Source organism: Diprion similis, chromosome 6, assembly GCF_021155765.1.
Source record: "Diprion similis isolate iyDipSimi1 chromosome 6, iyDipSimi1.1, whole genome shotgun sequence".
Lineage (NCBI taxonomy): Eukaryota > Metazoa > Arthropoda > Insecta > Hymenoptera > Diprionidae > Diprion > Diprion similis.
Window position 1 is genome coordinate 18,199,884 of NC_060110.1, and position 19,660 is coordinate 18,219,543.

General features: G+C 41.3%; 4 protein-coding genes across 4 annotated transcripts; all 4 read right to left on the bottom strand.

Moving 5' to 3' along the window:
* Window positions 1–778: 778 nt before the first annotated feature.
* On the bottom strand, window positions 779–2,781 carry LOC124406700. The gene is made up of 2 exons (XM_046882227.1): window positions 2,260–2,781; window positions 779–1,377 (listed from the first exon to the last, which is right to left on the bottom strand). Exons 1-2 carry the CDS (start codon window positions 2,530–2,532, stop codon window positions 1,063–1,065), a joined length of 588 nt encoding a protein of 195 aa, XP_046738183.1. The 5' UTR covers window positions 2,533–2,781; the 3' UTR covers window positions 779–1,062.
* A 4,907-nt stretch (window positions 2,782–7,688) lies between these two features.
* On the bottom strand, window positions 7,689–14,052 carry LOC124407197 (mucin-5AC-like). The gene is made up of 2 exons (XM_046883077.1): window positions 11,262–14,052; window positions 7,689–11,150 (listed from the first exon to the last, which is right to left on the bottom strand). Exons 1-2 carry the CDS (start codon window positions 13,955–13,957, stop codon window positions 7,856–7,858), a joined length of 5,991 nt encoding a protein of 1,996 aa, XP_046739033.1. The 5' UTR covers window positions 13,958–14,052; the 3' UTR covers window positions 7,689–7,855.
* A 334-nt stretch (window positions 14,053–14,386) lies between these two features.
* Window positions 14,387–15,539, bottom strand: LOC124406741. The gene is made up of 3 exons (XM_046882308.1): window positions 15,317–15,539; window positions 14,949–15,202; window positions 14,387–14,794 (listed from the first exon to the last, which is right to left on the bottom strand). The coding sequence occupies exons 1-3, from the start codon at window positions 15,506–15,508 to the stop codon at window positions 14,590–14,592; spliced, it is 651 nt and encodes a 216-aa protein (XP_046738264.1). The 5' UTR covers window positions 15,509–15,539; the 3' UTR covers window positions 14,387–14,589.
* A 1,583-nt stretch (window positions 15,540–17,122) lies between these two features.
* On the bottom strand, window positions 17,123–18,866 carry LOC124407235. Its single transcript, XM_046883189.1, has 4 exons — window positions 18,471–18,866; window positions 18,186–18,376; window positions 17,719–18,094; window positions 17,123–17,605 (listed from the first exon to the last, which is right to left on the bottom strand). Exons 1-4 carry the CDS (start codon window positions 18,779–18,781, stop codon window positions 17,254–17,256), a joined length of 1,230 nt encoding a protein of 409 aa, XP_046739145.1. The 5' UTR covers window positions 18,782–18,866; the 3' UTR covers window positions 17,123–17,253.
* Window positions 18,867–19,660: the final 794 nt, after the last annotated feature.

The window sequence follows — 19,660 nt, forward strand, 5'->3', positions numbered from 1 at the left end:
CAAGAAAGTTACACTATTGTTATTCCGAATTGCGACGGCCGCGGTCGTTTATAGTGTCAACGAGGTACGAATGTATGTGGATCAAATTTTTCACTGTTTTACACGAAAGTGAAGCGAATACTTACAATTAGTTGCTTTTGAAATACTCCAAGTAGATTTTATACCATAAATAAGAAATCTAGCTCTGGGTAAAAAATGAAAATTATTTTTCGTCATAGTAATGTTGAACTTATTGTTAGACGTAAAGTAATAGATTGTTAAAATTCGGGATTTAAGGTAAAACAAATGATTTTACGCAATATAACACCATCCAGTGAGTATCACAAAAAGTAATTGGTAAAATTCGTGATTCAACGCGAAACAACTGATTGCAAATTCAAATGAATACAACGCTTTCCCGACACGCATCGCGTGATAAAATGATCGCCTGGTGTGTCTTCGCAATAGCTTTTAATTAGATACTTTCGCGAATTTAAATAATCATTATGTGATGACTTTATTCCTCCGAAATCACTCGCAGCTACCAATAAATAATTGTCTTTACCTCTCCGTATATTTTCTTTTATTCATTCAATAATTCTTAGTCCATGTTAATCCCTCATTCAACTAAAGACCTTATTTATTTTTTCCTTTTTTTATGACGAATCATGAAAACACACCGTCTTGGTATCTTCACAATATATTTATTAACATTTATACAGTCCCTCAGAATTTTTTGAAGCCAAAATATGTAGCTTGGAATCGACTTTACAGCCTTCGAAAGACATACGCGTGTAAGTTGGTCATAAGGTGGCGGGACAAGGTTTGTGGTGCACTTGAACAGTAAGAGGTATCGATTAAATTCAAAATAGGTACATGAGATTATAGTTTATTCGTGAATCACAGATATAAAAACTTTTGTCACAGATTAAAATAAGATAACATTCAGCCCGTTCACGGGTGCATGTGAACGTGATAACTGATTAATAGCGAGAACGAAGAATATGCACTTCGTGAATTTCTCAGATTATCCATTCGTGTTCAAAGAGACATAGGGTTGAAATTTATCGCGTGACTTGTCATCTACGCTTTAGGCTTCGGTACAATCTGTTCAATCTCGGCTTTGAGCTGCTTGGTGGCTTGAACAGTAAGCTCAACCGCCATTTTCGCCAGATTGGCAACATCTTCCTTGATTGGCTCGGCGTCTGCACTGACAGTCTTTACAACCAATTCCGACTGTTTCACTATAGCGTTCAATCCGTCGACGAATTTGCCCTGAAGTTTGGTAATTTCTTCCTTGGCGAGTGGGATCTGAGCTGAGATGTCCTCCGTGGCTTTGGTCAGTACCTTCCTGATGTCATCCCATCTATCTTGAACCTCAGAACCCTTGGCCTTCAACTAGAAGCAATTAAATTCGCCCTTAAACTCTCGGTTCTAAAGTATCTCAATTTCGACACACCATCATCGACATCAATTAATCTTTTGTGAATAACCATGCACCCGACAAACTGAAATTTCGTGCAAATCGTTAGTGTCCGAAGAGTATTCAAGGAATGAATATAGCGATGTACTTTTAGAGTAATCAAATCGTTATTCAATCTTAGATTCAATTTGGAACAATTGTGCGAATCTATGATCAAATCTTAAGTTCAAAGGTCTATCACCGTCTATCGAGTCCATCACTGATATTCATACTAGGCTCAGTTTTCGCCAAGTCAAAATAAATTATGCATTCGAGAAAAATCGGTACGTTATCAACAAATTTGCGGCGCAATTGGCACGTTTTATCGTTCCAAGATTAATTCACGTAAACTTTTTTGCAATGAAGTTAATCGAAAGGTTGCTCATAAAATAACGAATGTAATTCCAGTCTTAGTCAAACATCTGTTACAGTATGCAAGCATTTTTACGTTATCTAAATAGTGGATCAGAGTCTTGAGAAACACTTCCAACTTTAAGAGCAGTGTTTGTAGAATGGATTCTTTATAAGGGTTGGATTATGTTTGAAAAGTTGATGAATGAAAAAACGTTCAAATTTTCCAGAGAGCGACGGAGGAACATGCCCGAATGCAATTTTCTTCCATCCATTTTATACGATCGGTGATCGATTCAGCCACCATGCGTGCACTATAAATTTTCACAGGCATGAGGAGAACAATCACGGTCAAATTAAGCGTAGCCTCTCTCTCAATCCGCATAAATTGGGATCAGAATCACAAGCCAAGTACAGGCCAGCCTAAAGTGCCAGAGATCATTGCTAGAGGTTCGGTTAAAACTCACTTTGTTGTTCATATCAGCAATGTATTTCTGGACGGTGGTGACGAAGACCGAGCTACGTTCCTTCAGAGCTTCGACAACGGCTTCTTGGTTGGGGCGAATCAAGACATCACTGAGGTCGGTACCAAGCTTCATGATGTCGGTTTGAGCCTTAGTTATCAATTCGACCACGGATGTGGGTTGGGAAACACTTTGTTTCGGGGTCGGCACATGGGTCTGGCACTCGCAGAGAGCCAAACCGGCGATGAACGTCAGGATGAGAGTCGAACACTGCATATTGCTGGTTTCTAGCTGGACCTGGGTCAACCAAGAGACTAATGCGAGATCCGAGTTTGCAGGATGCTTATATAGGTCACCCTTATCAACGACGTCGAGGACTAAGAATGCACTATCTCTATTACCTATTATATATCTCTAGACCCCCTGTGCGCCTCTCTATGCCGAGTCACTGTGCATACTTTTCCAAAGTGCAGGTCTAGATTCCTAAGATACTTTCCGCTAGTCAATATCAAAGTACGCCTTACTCTGTCATGTGGAAAATAAACAAACACGATTCACACACCACAAACGCAATGTGTGACTACTACAACGTTGCGTACAAACTATAGCAGTTCTGTATTAATGATCGTTCGCGCAATAAGGGAAGAAAGTCCACTTGAAGATAAATAAAATTTGTGACTTATCAGAACGGCTGACGTCACAGTCGGCTTGAATCATACTCGGCTTGTTTTCAATCACATTAATAAACGAGAATTATATCTACATGAAAATTACAATATTATAATTCCTGATTACGGCAGTTCGCAACCGGCGTTTATAATTTCAACGACGTATGAATGGATGCAGATACCATTTTTCTCTATTTTATACGACAATACAAAGAATGCTCATTTGCCTTTGCAATAGTGTGAGTAAATTTTCTACCATAAACGAGAAATATAGATCTAGATACAAAAAAAATCTGTTTTGTAGCTAGAGTGATCATAAAATCTAATATGAATCTGCTGATCTTCTTTATTGTAGTCACACGTAAGAAAGCATATTCTTTTGTAACAATTACAATAATTTGTTATTGAATTAAACGGACAAATTTAATGTTTCTCTATACCCAGAAAATGTAGTATTGCCAACTGAAGCACACTAAACATTTACATGTACTGCGTTTTCTTATAATTGTAGTGATATAAACCGTTATTGTAACAATACCCGCATTTTACCCGAAGTTTCTAGTGAATATACTAGATGAAATTTTTCCCAGTGCGGTGCTGAGCTACAAAATTCAGAAATACCAAAAATTATTTCCTCGTGATAATTAAATCTAAAATAAAAAATTGCGTTCAGAAACTACTACGTATTAATATCAATGGCTCAAATTACAACAGGTGTCTTATTTCCTTTTGCTACAACTACTAAATATGTGACTTTGAAGAAAAAAACAGTCTATTTTTTTGGACCAGTCTACTGTAGATAGTAGATTCGATTATTATTATAAGCGATAAGAGTGCACTTGGACCTTTAAATAAGCATGGAATATTTCCTGTAGCACCTAGTCATCGTATAGAACAAACGGCTCGCACGTTGCACATAATGATACCATTGTTCGTTAAAGCCAAAATTCGAACGTAATCTGGCCAGTATAAATGGCAATTCAATTAGTGGTGATTCATGCAAACTCAAAGCTGCAGTAGCGTATAATATTTGCTCGGTCAACTGTTGCATAAATTTACGTCTTCCGACATTTTTCTTATTTAGAGATAAATTTTCAGCTGAAATCATCCTCACACGTGCGACTCGGTTGCACAATTTCCATGAAATTATCTCCGTTCTTTACAGCTTCCGGCAACGCATTTTTGTCCCTCGATTGATCGAGGGATGTGGCATTGAAATACGACAAGCAGGTGATCAGCGGATTTATGTAATTCCAGCTAGCTGTGACCTCGGAAATTTTGTAATCAGGACAGCGTTGCTGGTCAATTTGCAAATTTCTCGGGTGCAATGAGAACGTTATACTCTAATTGCGTAACTCGTTGCAGCCATGATGCCGACTACAGGACTGTTATTTATCTAGCTATCACTGACTTGTATGAAGTTCACGATGCTTTGTCACGATTTTACTAACACAAACAAGAGTGTCCAAAGTCCACTGATAATACACATAAATGACCACGAATTTAGCTGGCCATTGTTTTCGAGTCTAGCCGCATTGTTTATACAATACCCGACGCAACAAGTGTCGCATATTTTTATCGGAGGAACTGAAACGTTATACTTCGGTTAAATGGAAAGGTTATATACATTTATTTCTACAGACACGTGGAGACTTGACCCAGGGTCGAGGATATTGCTCGCTAACGTTGATAAAAATTCATACCGATATCGAATCTCAACTTGCTGATTGACTAGAGTAAATCTAATTATGAAGTATCATTTTCGTAGTCGGATTTTTATCCAGTTCTATACGAATTATACACATGTTGCGATTTTTCATAAATTTCCAGTTTTCTAATAACAATTTCGCTTCGTTTACAGATTTATAACTTTCGTTTGCAACGTAACGCAGTATCGAAAATGGAATGAAATAAATGGGTATAAGTGGTTTGGGTTATACTGACGGTTGAAGGCATACTCAATTTTACATAGTCGAATATCTCATTCAGTTTATTTAACATCAGCTATACATTTGAGTCCTGAAAAATGTCTAATGCTTTCTTTTGAAAGTAACTACTATTACATTTTAATATTAATTGACGGATTTTGCGATGCCTCGTGGAGTTTCACGTGCCATTCTTGATTTACTGTTTCCCTGTTTGAGAATCCTCTGTTTTGGGAGTCAATGCAGCAACACTCTGTTCAAAAGTCTTCTTCGCGTTTTCGGCCAGCCCTTGGAATCCTTGAGCGACTTTTTGAACGTTGGGATCCTCCATGAATTTACCCATGTTTGCCGCAACATCCGTCGCTGTCTGATTAACGTAAGTTAACAGTTCATCCACAAAGTTGGGCTTTTCCTCGTTTCCTTCAGGTACTGGGCTTGCCTAAAAACATTATAACAAATCATAAGTAGAAACAGTTTTGCAAGCAATTTCGATATCAAGATAGCATTATGGGATATATAGTTTTTACCATTGTAAATTTTATTATATTTATTCTACAGGTTGTCTGCGTTGCTGATAATGAGTTTTAATCTGAAAGCTACCTTAAAACATCGCAAAAACTTTCAGGAGAGACGGTAATTGTTTTTAAACTAAAGGTCGCAAAAGTTCGTACGATGATCGGTGTAGAAAAAAGAGATGGAAAAGTAACTATTGCTCTACTACTCTCCGTTAGATACAGTAAACCTTTGACAAAATCTTTTCATAAAAATACAAAACTCGAATCTGATTTGTGAAGCGTTTATTAAAAAAAAATTCAATCTTATGAATAGTAATAAAGAAATGAAATGTATTTAAACCACAAATTATTTGAAATTTAATTGTAAAAGATAGTTTACCTGCAATACGTAGACAAAGCAGACGACCAAAAGGGCGGCGAAGAAAAAGCGAGCCATTTTAAGACAATGATTGATTTCTGTCCTACTCGGAGTCTAACGATCAACTGAACAGCTTCAAGAACGAGTTGCGACTAAATCCACTACGTACGGGTCAGAGGTTGCGGAGACATCAGCAGATCCACAGCGCAGACGTGCAGCTAATCATTCGTCGATCACGCCGAAATCCAATAAGCTTAGCTTGCCTTGATCACCATTGGTTCCTTTTAAGTCTTATCTGTTTCGGAAGTTTTATATTTTATGATTTTGACTCATACGTACAGCTATACTCCTCCTCCCCCCCCCCCCTTGCCCCTTCGTTCTTGGTCCTGTATTGGAAAAAAATAATCATACATCCTCATTATACGGACAAAGTGTTATAATTTTACGTTATATAACTGATTCGTAATCTAAGAAGTGTAAAATTTTCTGGTTATGAAACCAAGTCGACATCTCGAAGTAACATTTAATCTTTTTTTATACGACAACGCGATAAATTTAGTACGGAATATGGAACTCTGAATATTCTGCAATCCATAATTTGCTATTTATCATTTTCGTAATTGGAAATATTTCGCCATGAGTTTTATGACAGCCAAGGTATTTTAGAAAATTCATCCGCAATATGACTTTACACCTGCGAATATTTTCAACGCTGAATTGTTCTAATAATAACCTTAACTAGGTTGATTTCTCCAGTTATCAATTTTTTTTAATAATAACGAATAAAAATGTGCATAACAGAGACAAGCCCATTATTTTCATTTCATTTTTTGAGCACATATGAATTATAAAAAATAGACTATATGATTCCTCGTTCGAAAATTTATTGAAAATAAGCATTTTTTTCCGAACAAAACTAGCAATGCCTCCTGAATATCAGTTTATACTGCGCCACAGTTATCAGTGTTCGGCTTACGTTGCAAACAAAAGTAATCTCCGTCTGTCTCGTCACGAACCGAAAATATTTACACAACATAGGAAATAGCTTTGCTAGAAATCATCCTGAAAAACGTTTTTAAAATGATTAATACAACACTGAACTAAATACAGGTAGGTAAGTAACAACAATTGATGTTCAAAAATGTTTTATCCAAATCATTTGCAGATATAACAATATTGATTTATGATTTTCGTAATCACATTTCACTTTTGACACAGTTTGTTCAATTTGCTGGGGGATTTTCGATAGCTGCCACGGACATCTCCCGCTTTCTCGCTCTCTTCAACTCTGCCTTTGTACCAGAGTATATGGTGTCCAAAACTCCAAGAAACAATTCCAAGATCGGTCGATTTTGTTGCTCGAAATTACTCTCGGGAATTGTCTTCTTTTCCGGACGTCTTTTGGGTAGCTCGATCGAATCCTCGGAACTCCATGAATCGGCAAAGGTAGAAATGATAATACACGACAGTGCAACGATAAAAATACAATAACGAAGAACGGCCATCATTTTTGACCTGCAGATTAAACGATCGATCAGTCGTTGAAACAAGCTACGGCGGTATTATACAAGTTTCGCTGACTGAACTGTTCATAAGGTACTGCTTACCTTGAAGAAGCATTATTGTTAACATATTGTATCTAAAGAGCTAATTCAGCACATTTTTTTTCCATGCCGATGTTTCACTGTGTTTACCCTACCACGCTAACGTTCCAAGAAGGCACACTTTACTCTACGTCTTATTAAGCCAAATTCTTATGATCATGTAGAATATTTTTCCGAATGTAGTATACACCTATAAAATGTTGTACAAAGTTGAAACTGCGGGAATAGAGGGTAGAGAAATGCCTGTTTCTAATGTGGTTTTCATACAGTCGATGCTGCGGTTAAGAGTAGGCAACAAAAGGATAAGAAAGAGAAGAAAAGGAGGAGAACAATAATTGCTTTGACACATGTGCAATAAAATTCATATATACTTCTTCAATTACTGTGTACACTTTTTTCACTATTTAATCTGCAGAGTAAACAATACACCAGTAGCGTACTACGTTTGTCGTATCAAAATACGAGCTTGTGCTTCTGTTTCAACTTTTATGCCAGTTATAGCATAACGAATTATACTAATCGTCTATTTCTACGTATCACAAGGCATAGCTGAAGACTCTATAAGAGCATCGATGATGGCACGATCTGGCTTTGAAAATTTGTCCTCAGTTACTGTCCAAATTCTGGTCGCATTTGCAAATACTTGTGTCACATCTGCCAAGTTTGTAAGATAAAAAGTCACGGGGCTGGATAAGTCCTGAATTGTGGCAAGAAGAGCATCCCCGTTTTTAGTCTCAATGGCCACAGCATCTCCAGGCAGAACATTCTGTCCATCGAGCGCTGCAACTACGTCTGATCGTGGTAATCTTACGTAAGTAGATCCCAGCACCACATCTGTTGGCGAAATCGAGCCTGCTGTAGAGATTTGACTCAACTCCGTCTCCACTGTTTTCAGAGTACTGATCAGCTTTTGCAATATTACTGAGCTGGAATTCGAACTTAAGCCGGAACTGAGCTGTGACAATAATGATGTTAGAATAACGGATATATCTGGTGTGGTATCATTATCATTCGTGTATCTGAACGTGCCAGATTTGATCGTATCTTGACTGCCGTCAGGATTCGTCTTGAAATTGGCTGACTGAATGGAGTAAGTTCCGGTCCTTACAGTGCCCGTTTCCGGATCTGTTTGTGTAAGTGTTCCTGTTCCAACGGTGTTCAACTCCCCGGCATCGCCTTTGACTCGAGTCAAGTGATCGTCGAACGTGAATTTTGCTCCGTTTATAATAGCCAGCGTTGGGTCGGTGCTAGTTGAATTCGTACTGGAGTGCAAAGAGTCGACATAAATAAGGCCAGCGGTCTTCAGATCCACACTTCCGTCAGGATTATTAGTGTTAGAGGCCTCCTGGATCAGGTAAGTTCCTGAAGTATACTCGTTCGTGTTTGGGTCCTTGATGTTGTAAACTCCCGTTCCAACCAGTCCGTTGCTACGAGGTGTTGCAAAGATATGATCGTCGAATAGAAAGTATCCGCCATCACTCAAGGGAGTGGGCTCTGCGGCGGGGGATGTAGAACAGAATTTGGTCACATACATCGTTCCGGATTTAATCTTGTCTATACTGCCGTCCGAATTGTTTTTAGAAACGCTCGTCTCAATCACGAAGCTTCCAGTCACGGAGCTACCAGTTTTGGGATTCGTCAGAGTGTACGTTCCGTTTTCCGTCGCCGTGAAAGCTCCGCTATCTTCGACGACTACGCTCACGTGATCTTGGATTTCGAAGTAGGCTGGGTCTGAGGTGCTCGTGGTACCGCCGGAAGCATCATCGGGCAAGTTAATGGTCAATGTGCCCGACTCAATGACGTCGATCACGCCTGGCGTACTCGACGTTGCCGAATACTCGTCTACTTCAACATTTCCAGACCAAGAAACGTTTGTCACAGGATCTGTGAAACTGAACCTTCCAGTTTGAGTAAGGTTCACAATGTTCCCTTCGGAATCCAACTGCAGCACCACGTGCTGGTCCAATATGAAAGCTGCACCATCGATCATTATAGTTGGAGGATCGACTGTATCAACCGTGGAATCATTCGTCGAATTCGAGAGAATGTTGACAGGGACTTTTAAAGTTTCGATTAATTCCGTCAAAGACGCGGTCAAATCATCGATTGCGGATGCTGTAGAATTGTCAATTGGAAATTGAGCAAACTTCAGAATCTTAGTTGAGTGATCAGTATCTTCCATCGACACGATATTGCTTATCACATAATTCAGTGATTCTACCTCATCAGTTTTGGGATTTAAATAAATCAATTTCCCATTGCCAGTAGTGCTGACACCCCCATTGCTATCCGTTACGCTAACTAAGTGATCGTTGATCGTAAAACTCGATCCACTTGCGATGTAGGGTATCATGGAGCCAACCGTGGCTGGATCAGGGTTAGAACCGTCGGGGTGAATCACGCCTGTCATCGTTGAATTTACACTTCCATCTGTGTTGTTTATGGTCACAATATCTTGAATGACATAGGTTCCCGACGTGGACACATCATTCTCAGGATCTTTCATATTGTATACTCCAGTACCATAATTTCCATCACTGTCCGCTACTGGGAAGATCTTATTGGTGAATAAAATGTACCCGTTGTTTTTTTCAGGAGAGGGTTGTTTGGGAGATGTGGTGCCAGGCTCGTTAACAGATAAGAATCCAGACTTCACGGTTTCGATGGTACCGTCTATATTCGTCTTGGAAACGCTGTTTTCGACTATGAAACTCCCAGATTTCAAATCACCTGTAGTAGAATCCTTCAATGAGTAAGTTCCTGCTTCGTTTGTCGTTAAGAAACCGTTCACGTCAATAGCCGAATTTATTTGGTCTATAATTGTGAAGTATCCTCGAACATTAACATTTAAGTTACAGAGACTGTCATCCATCGGGTATACGTCGACCCATCCCATCTCTGAGATATTGGTCATGCCAGAAGCTGTATTCTGTGTTAAAACTTTCTCAACCTCGAAATTTCCGCTCCATGCTTCATTTGTTTGCGGGTTCAAAAAATAACATGTGCCCATCACAATCTGATTGATGACATTTCCAGCGTCATCCAACAGTGGAGTGACGTTTTTGTGGATGATGAAAGGTGTACCGTCACCGACTATGGATGTTGCGTTATAGACTGAATATTGACTGGTACTTTTGGAATCAGGATCGGTCTGATTGGTCAGTCCTGATTCAATCTTTTTGATGAGAGATGGGAGCACTTTTATCAAATCCCGTACAATTTCCGTAGGATCTGAAGGATCACTGGCGGAATCGGACAAATCGCTGGATGGGTCAGACGAATCGCTGGTTGAAGTAAGCGGATCAGAGGTTGAAGTAAGCGGATCAGAGGTTGAAGTAGGCGGATCAGAGGTTGAAGTAGGCGAACCGCTAGTTATGGTAGTCAGTCCCGATTTAATCTCTTTGATGAGAGATGGGAGCACTGTTATCAAATCCCGTACAATTTCCGTAGGATCTGAAGGATCACTGGCGGAATCGGACAAATCGCTGGATGGGTCAGACGAATCGCTGGTTGAAGTAAGCGGATCAGAGGTTGAAGTAAGCGGATCAGAGGTTGAAGTAGGCGGATCAGAGGTTGAAGTAGGCGAACCGCTAGTTATGGTAGTCAGTCCCGATTTAATCTCTTTGATGAGAGATGGGAGCACTGTTATCAAATCCCGTACAATTTCCGTAGGATCTGAAGGATCACTGGCGGAATCGGACAAATCGCTGGATGGGTCAGACGAATCGCTGGTTGAAGTAAGCGGATCAGAGGTTGAAGTAAGCGGATCAGAGGTTGAAGTAGGCGGATCAGAGGTTGAAGTAGGCGAACCGCTAGTTATGGTAGTCAGTCCCGATTTAATCTCTTTGATGAGAGATGGGAGCACTGTTATCAAATCCCGTACAATTTCCGTAGGATCTGAAGGATCACTGGCGGAATCGGACAAATCGCTGGATGGGTCAGACGAATCGCTGGTTGAAGTAGGCGGATCAGAGGTTGAAGTAAGCGAACCGCTAGTTATAGTAGTCAGTCCCGATTTAATCTCTTTGATGAGAGATGGGAGCACTGTTATCAAATCCCGTACAATTTCCGTAGAATCTGAAGGATCACTGGTAGGATCGGACCAATCGCTGGGTAATTCAGACGAATTGCTGGTTAGATCAGACGTATCGCTGGATGTATCGGACGAGTCGCTTGGTGCATTGGGTGAACCACTGGTTGCATGAGATGAACCACTGGTTGTTGTAGGCCAATCGCTGATTGGAGTAGACGAACTATTGCTCAAAGTAGCTATAATATTGCTACTCAGTTTATTGAACTTTATGATATCCTTAGTCCCGTCAGGATTGTTGGTCGTTATGATATTCTGAACTACGTACGTATCGGATATTGTCACGCCAGTGGTGGGATTTGTTCGGTTGAATTTACCGGTGGTAACTGGGCTAGTCTGCCCAAAGGGGTCCGTAACATAAGTCGTGTGCTCCTTGAATACCACATTTTCTCCAACTGCATCCTCGTCACCATCGACATACAGCACGGCATTTGTCGTCGTGTCGATGGATCCATCAGGATTTGTTATGCTGGTCATCTGCTGAATCATGGTAGTCCCTAACTGGTATTTTCCAGTTTCAGGATCTATAATGTCGAAGAACCCAGTACCAAGATTTCCATTGTTGTCTGGTTCTTTGTAGATATGATGACTGGCTAGGGAATAACTACCAATACCAACGGTGGCAAGTATATCACTCGATGATGCAGAATCTGAATCATCTACAGCCAGCACTCCCGACTTGATTATTTCCTTAGTACCGTCAGGAAGCGATTGGGTGATACTGTTTTCAATGACAAAGGTGCCAGACACAGAAGCGCCAGTAACGGGATCCATCAAAGTGTATGTACCACGGTCATTCCTGGTCGGGCTCCCGTCATCAGATGTCCCCGTAACCACAGTTTCTTGTAGCGTGAAATATGCTCGCCTTTTGACTCGCGGTGCAGTAGAAAAATCGGAAGTAGCCTGTGGTAGATACGTTGTGCATAACCCAAATCTTTTATAAACAGTAATCCCATCGGAATCAGTATCAACTGTTTCATTCTGCACGCCGAACGCCCCAGACCACGAGATCTTCGTGTTAGGATCCATGAACTTGTACGTTCCACTGCGGACGCTTTTGAGGACGTTTCCATTCGAATCTTTCAGCTCCAGAAGGTGCTCTTTGATGATAAAGTTTTCTCCATTACTAACTACGACCGTTGCGTTGTAGAGCGGAACTTGATCGCTTGTGATACTGGGGGCAGGATCCAAAGCGTCTAAAATAATTAAGACGTCATCTTGTGGTGTGTTGCTCAATAATGCGAAGAGCAGTTCAAACGCACCCACTGGATTCCTCTGTGAAGTTTCATTGACGGATCTCAGCAGATCGTCAACCTTTTGCAGAGTTGAAAGTGTGGTTTCGCCTGTGTCCTCGGAAGTGGGCTCATCTTGAGTCGATGGGTCTTGAAGCTTTGCAAGGTCCAGGAAAATTTGAATCGCCAATTTAACGAGTTTCGTATTGTCACCAAATATGGATTTCGCTAGCTGGCCAATATCGACGAGATACTCTGATTCCAGGGTTTCGAGGTCGGTTGTATCCGACGGTAGAATCTGAGAACTCACCACGTCAGCTGTTGGGTCACTTTGGATCAGAACGTTGTACAGTTCTTCTTCAAAGTTCATAATCGAGTTGTAGATTTTCGCAGTCCTGACGTTGGCGTCCTCCTGAATAGCCTGTCTTATACTAGCAACGTACCGCTGCACAACATCTATGATATTACATCCAGAACCTCCTCCAGATACTATCGCATTCACCACGGCATCAACCAAATTCGAGAGTAGGTTTTGCAACTTTTCGGTGTTGTCGTTTTGGAGCACTGTTACAACCGATGTTTCCAGGTCATTCAAGGTACTGCATATTGCCAAAAGTGAGATTTTACTTTGCCCAGTTAACGCCAGAGTCAATGATGTAATCCAGTCGGTTACCGCACCCGTCACATCACTCGGTGCACCAGTAGCCTCCAATTCCCCATTCAAAGCAATCGCTTTGCTGCAGAGGTTGGGTAGTTCAGCATTACGGAGCTGTCCAGTGACAATATTTGTGATTGTCTCGTATAAAGCGTCCAATGCCGTGTTCACAACACTTGCACTGCTTTGATTCATACAACTGGAAACCAGGCTCTTGACGTCATTGTATTGAACAGTTAAAGCGTTGATCGTGGCACTAGAAATGGCTAGTGAGGTTGATGGAGGATTAGCTACGCTGAGACTGTTCGAGTTGATATCTCCAAGTTGGGTGATCAAGTTTTGAAGGAGGACAGTGACTTGATCATTAGACGCACTGTTAGTCGAAGTCTTGTAGGCTGAGGCTGCGATGATACTTGGGACATTGGAAGTTGGATTCGATGAAGACAGCTGATTGAGTAGAAGTTTAGCCTGATTCAGCAACTGTTGCTTTTCAATCACTGAACTGTCTGTGGATGCCAAACTCGAAGGATTCGAGTTCATGTACGGCGCTAGCCATTGTGGACAGTAGGATGGTGCAGCAAGAGTACCGTTCGGCCAAAAAGTTGTGAAAAGTAGGACACAGAAAGGAACTATCCTCCCCTTGATTTTCCTCATGACGAGACAGGGATTCACTGAGGATTGGAATAAAAAACGAGCTTCATATAGCCTATTTGCGAAATTGGTAGAAAGTGATTAAACACGCGGGTCGTGTCCGTAATCGCTAACATCGCGGCTGTTTGTTTTATCGTTAACGATAAGGCACTATCAGGCGGTATTCAACATCTGCATCAGCACAACAAAATATTGTTATATGTACATCTTGCGTATCATTATTTGACCAACATCAGATTGCGCCCAATTCTCAGCAGTGAAAACAGTATAATATACTTTTGCTACGACATTCTTGACTCAACGAGAGCTCGGAAAATTTGTAAGAATTTGCATCAGCGTGGAAAACAGATACCTAAAATATTAATGGGATCAAAAAGGTTTTGAAATTTAAAACGACAAAGAGAAGGATTGGGATGGATCTCAACACGTAGATACTTGAATAGAAATTTATTTATGTATGTACTTGTACAGTCATTTGCAAAATGACTAGTTCTTTTCACTCATTAGGCTCAAATATATTACCCACAAGCTCAATACACCGTGATTCCCGGTCGGAACGACGCGTTCTTAATTAAAAATTGTGATATCGTAAACATATTTTCATTTGAAAGGTGAAACTTTCATCGAAGGCAATTTCAGTACCGTACATCATTGCAGTCGGGGCAGCCACCGAATTCACAAGCAGGAACCAACACCCTGTCCACTGTGGCGGTTAAGCCAGTGAGCATTTTTACAGGAGGTGCCTGTACTGGGGTTTCAAAAGCCATTGGAAGCTCACCAAGTAGCGGCTGACAGTGTTCAACGGGAGCTTGGAACGATAGAGACAGACACGGCTGGCATCTGAAACAGAACATTGATATAAACAACTGTGCTTCTCGGAAAATAATCGCAAGGCAAATCTGTCTTAACAGAAATGGTGTGTAAAGTCCTGCAATATGCATACTCTTCGTCAGTCTGTCGATGATATTTACAATTAACGCTCATTATTACTTACTCTTGTTTCTGGACAGTCACTGCTCTTTGGACAGCAGCATCAAAGGTGTACAAAGGTCTTGGATTACGCCGAGGTTGGTGTTGAACCGTTATATCATAGGTGCTGCCACATAGATTATCGCAAGGTTTTTCGATGATCGGTGTTTGAATTTTGACAGGCACATGGAGGCGAGTGGGGCACTCCCTAGGTGTATCTATTATTGAGTATCCATAGGTCATCAATTTTTCCGGGGGGGGCGATGGCATTTGCGGGACCTAGATGACGAGTTACAATTAGTTCGATTTGCATTTATCTACTATTATGATTTTCAAATTCACCTCGAGGCAAGATAAAATTTAAGTTCAACCATTACTTGAACTATCTAATACCTGTATAGAGTACGGAAGCGACTCCTTGCAGAAACAGGGATCTCCATAGGTGACGATTTGTGGCGCAGAAGAAACGACAGATATCGGACTACCGCAGTTTGGAGGCGGATCACCGCACCCTGGACGAGCCTCGGCGATAACGGCAAGCGAGACCAGCGAGGCCAAGAAGACCCAAGTCCCTGTCGATCTCATGATCTTCGAATTGGTGAATGAGAAGTGCCCAAGGTACTTTCACGTGATACATATAGACGGCAATGACGCAATACCATTTCCTGTTTGCTTGTTACTGTTTTCCAAAAACGCTAAACACCTTGTTGCAAAGTACTTCCGCTTCATCAACACTAAACTGATCATTATTTACGCAATTGCGCAACCGACTTCTTACACATGTTTTCAATACAAAAATGCCAGGTTACATTCTATGGAATGGAGGTTGAGAGTGGTTCGTATGTCCGCGTAATAATGGAATTGAGTAAATTTCAAATCTCTGGATAATCAGTAACGGAGTCTTGCATCTCTGTTTCTCTCTTCCATTTTTCTGCCTGACAGGAAGTAACCGATCACCGCTTCGCAAGAAGCGCGGTTCCTTCGCAGGGTCGTATAAGCAGTATGAGGTCGGATGGGGATGTGCTCTTGCTATTTGATGGCCGTTGGCAGTATATACACACGCGTTCTACAAGGGTGACTTCGTATAGTGGCTTTCGAGTGGCTGTCATCAGCTCATAACCGTCCCCCTGTGCTTTGGAAACATACGATCGGCGCGCGAAGCCAGATGGCAGACGCACATGGGCGCCCAGACTTATACCCAGGATTCTTTCCTTGGGAGAAAATTATGGACTGACGACAGCCCGTCATACACTCGGAAGTAGTAAATGTACCTATTATAGTCAGGGGCTTTTTAGCTCCGAAAATACCTATCACAGCTTCAACAGTTTTACACCATCATAAGTAATCACTCGTCGATCTCTACTAAAAGAATCTCAGAAATCGCTCCAAACATTACTCGAATATATTTTTACACACAACATCGGTATGAGAAGATTTCTGAAAAAGCAATCAATTACCCATCGCCACATACTCACTGTAATTATTACAGTAATAAATAAATGAACATCGACGTATCGTTTGCATAACATTCTGTGTAACAATTCGAACAACCATCGCAAGGCTAAGACTGAAATATTATCCCTAAATCACAACGAATTCGTATAGACCAAAGTGGCAGTAAAACGAAAGTGCGATAGCTCATAATCGCTGTGTGTTGAGTATTCATTCTGTTATCAGTTTCAAATTTTTGTCTTGTTTAACTGAATATAAGCACGTAGTACGGATCAGAAGTCACAATAAAATTTTTCACTCACGGTGCCTTCGATTATTCAGTACTTGCGCGGCATTTTTCATCGCCACGAGTTTTCTTATCAGATCGACAGAAAACATCGAGTTCATAAGTTTTCAAAATATCCATGTATCCGTGACTGTTTCGCAAACAAGGTTTCGATTTGCGCAAATTTACGCGGAAATAATATATACGACGAGGCGATTCATATCTTGCTTGCGTATAATAAAAAAAAAAGAAGTGAAATGACAGTTACTTTCGAAGTCACAACATTTTCAATCCTCAGCATAAAATACGTTTTGAACTACCTCGGAAAAGGATCTCTCATATGATATGGTATTAAATATTCATCAGTATGTACCTAACATCTATCTATGTGACTGACATATAGGCAATAAAAATTTAACACCTTTTCTTCTTGCGATAGACAATGGTAAAATTCAAAACAAAGATATGTTTAGTGAAATATGTTTTATTTTTTTATTTTTTGGGGAAGGGCACATGATACAAGGGCTAACAAGTGGCTATACCGGAGTAGCTTTGATTGGCCAACACAGACCGGAAGTATAAATACTCTTATCCGATCACAGTTCGGTCTCAATCATTTTCCACACCCACAGCCACATCCATTTTGGGCACGAGCTGAAGCTCTGAGCCTTGCGAGGAATCCGCCGTTGCAGCTTGCCTGATCTTCGGCGCTGTAGCTGGCATCGACGTCAGGGTCCTGCTCGTAGCTGGCATCGGTATAGTAATCATCCGCGGGATCCTGGTTCGACTTACTTTGGATGATTACGTTTCCGCTGCGATATTGAGGAAGCGGTGGTCCCATGGGACCGCAAGCCATGTCATCAGGGTCTGCACTTGCAGGGTCTGCACTTGCAGGGTCCGCTGCATTGTTGACGGTACTTACGAAGTTGATGCCACTTGACGATACTGGACCGTATCCAAGATCGCTGAAAAACACAGGGTACCATAATAAAGCTTCGTTTTGCATTGACTCCGGAAATAACTGATACTTTTATCACGTGAGGTCGGGAAAGACTTTTGTGGTCGGTGCTGACTGTACCTGTAGCTGATAAACGACGATCTCGGATCGCTCTGTTGGGCCTGGGCTTCCAATTCCAATCTCCGCTCTTCCAGAGCCGCTTGCTGGGCGAGCACTTCTGCGTAGGGATCACTGATTCCGGGTTTCGATGCGAGTTTCAATTCCACAATGGGTTTGTCAACCGTGAGGAGCTTTTCCTCGGGAATGTTGAGGACAGTCTTGCGAATGCTACCGTCAATCGGGATGCTCGTTGGTCCAAAAGCCAATCTTGACTCCTGTACAGTCTGGCTCGCTTGTTTGGCCAATCCATAGGCCAACGACAAGGAAACAGGGTCAGCGGGTGCCACTGGCACGCTTTGTGCGTTGTAAATGTTTTCTTGTTCGTCGAACGAGAGAGCTGAATCAATGACGAGGGAGAAAGATATCTTCCAATTAATTGCGAGTCATTTTTTATGGCGCGTCAAATCGGTTTTCGGAGTGTGACTTACATTCGTCCTCGAAGACGTTCAACTCGGTGTTAGGAGTGCTGTAGCTGGTGTAGACGGGTGCATTGGCAGCTGCATTGCAAGGAGGGTCGTAGGCTGCAGCGCAAGTGCGGCACATGGGCTTTCCGGGGTAAGCAGGAACGACTTCAGCGATGTTAGAGCAACTGGTGCACAGATCACCGACCGGGCGTAATCTGGAATAAGAATTAAACACGTTGACGAATGAAGAAACGACACCGAGGCTCTCTTCGTTGTCCGAAAAATTGATTCAGAAGAATGAATTCGTACCTGGGAGCGATTGGGCCGCAGGAAGGCTGAAGCAGATCCATGACGGATGGTCCACTGACTTTTTTTGGTGCCAGAGATGAGCAGCCGCCGCTCTTGGTAGCTGAATTCTTTAAGCTAGCGGCTTCAGTGATCACGGAAGGGTCAGCGAGTTTGAATGGACGGACCATCTTCGCGGCTTTTACGGCACTCTCGCAACATCCGCAAGGGTCAGTTCCGGATCCAAGGCCACAGTTGCTGAGGTGAGAACCCGCGGCATTTTGAACGGCGAGGAAAAGGGCCAGGCCCAGAAATAGTATCTGGGATGTCTTCATGCTTAATTGCGCTGTGATTTTCCGTTAACCTTATTACCCCGTTTTCTGTTTTGTTCCTTTTAAAATTACTGATATATGTCCTCCAGGTCCCCTGCGAAGACACCTACTTATACCTCGACGAACCGTGCGTTCCTTTTTAAACCGGTGTTGCAATTCTGCAAGCCCCACAACATGCGATTTATGAGCAAATGTTATTAGTTTCGGTTCCGGAGGGATAAACAATCAACATTTGTTGCTTGGATGAAATCATACGGACGAATATAAAAACCTCGTAATTATTCAATAAAATACTCAAGGTCTGTACATTGAGCTTTCCTTGTTTAACTTTTGAACGACAAATTGATTATAAACACATTTTCTTAATTTACTAACGTCACGTAAGGCAAGTTCGAAATCGGCTGCGGTTACGGAGTGCTTCCGAATTTATTTCCGGAAGTAGCAGTATTGAAAAAGAAAATACGGAATCATACACGTATAATACGCCAAGGTCGCTGGTGTCTGTCACCAACGTCGGGTACGTGAACTCAATTCTGCCCTTGAATAATAAGGATTTATAATTGGCATAACTAAATAATATGACCCTAAAAAATAGTAACCCGTTGTCTGTTTTAAGTAAATAGTACAAATATCTAGGCGCAGATATTTTCATGGAAGAGGTCAATTTTGCCTGATTACATTCCGTGCAGTCAAGTATGTAATATAAATTGAATTTTAAATTAAATCCAATTCTCCTGCAATTCTATTCAATTCTACAGTGGGATAATAGAAGCGATACGCACTAATGTCCACAACATATTATAATATCATATGAATATTTTCATAAAAATTCAATATGCTATCAAAAATTAAAGCCGAGAAAAGTTTGCGAAGATCATAGAA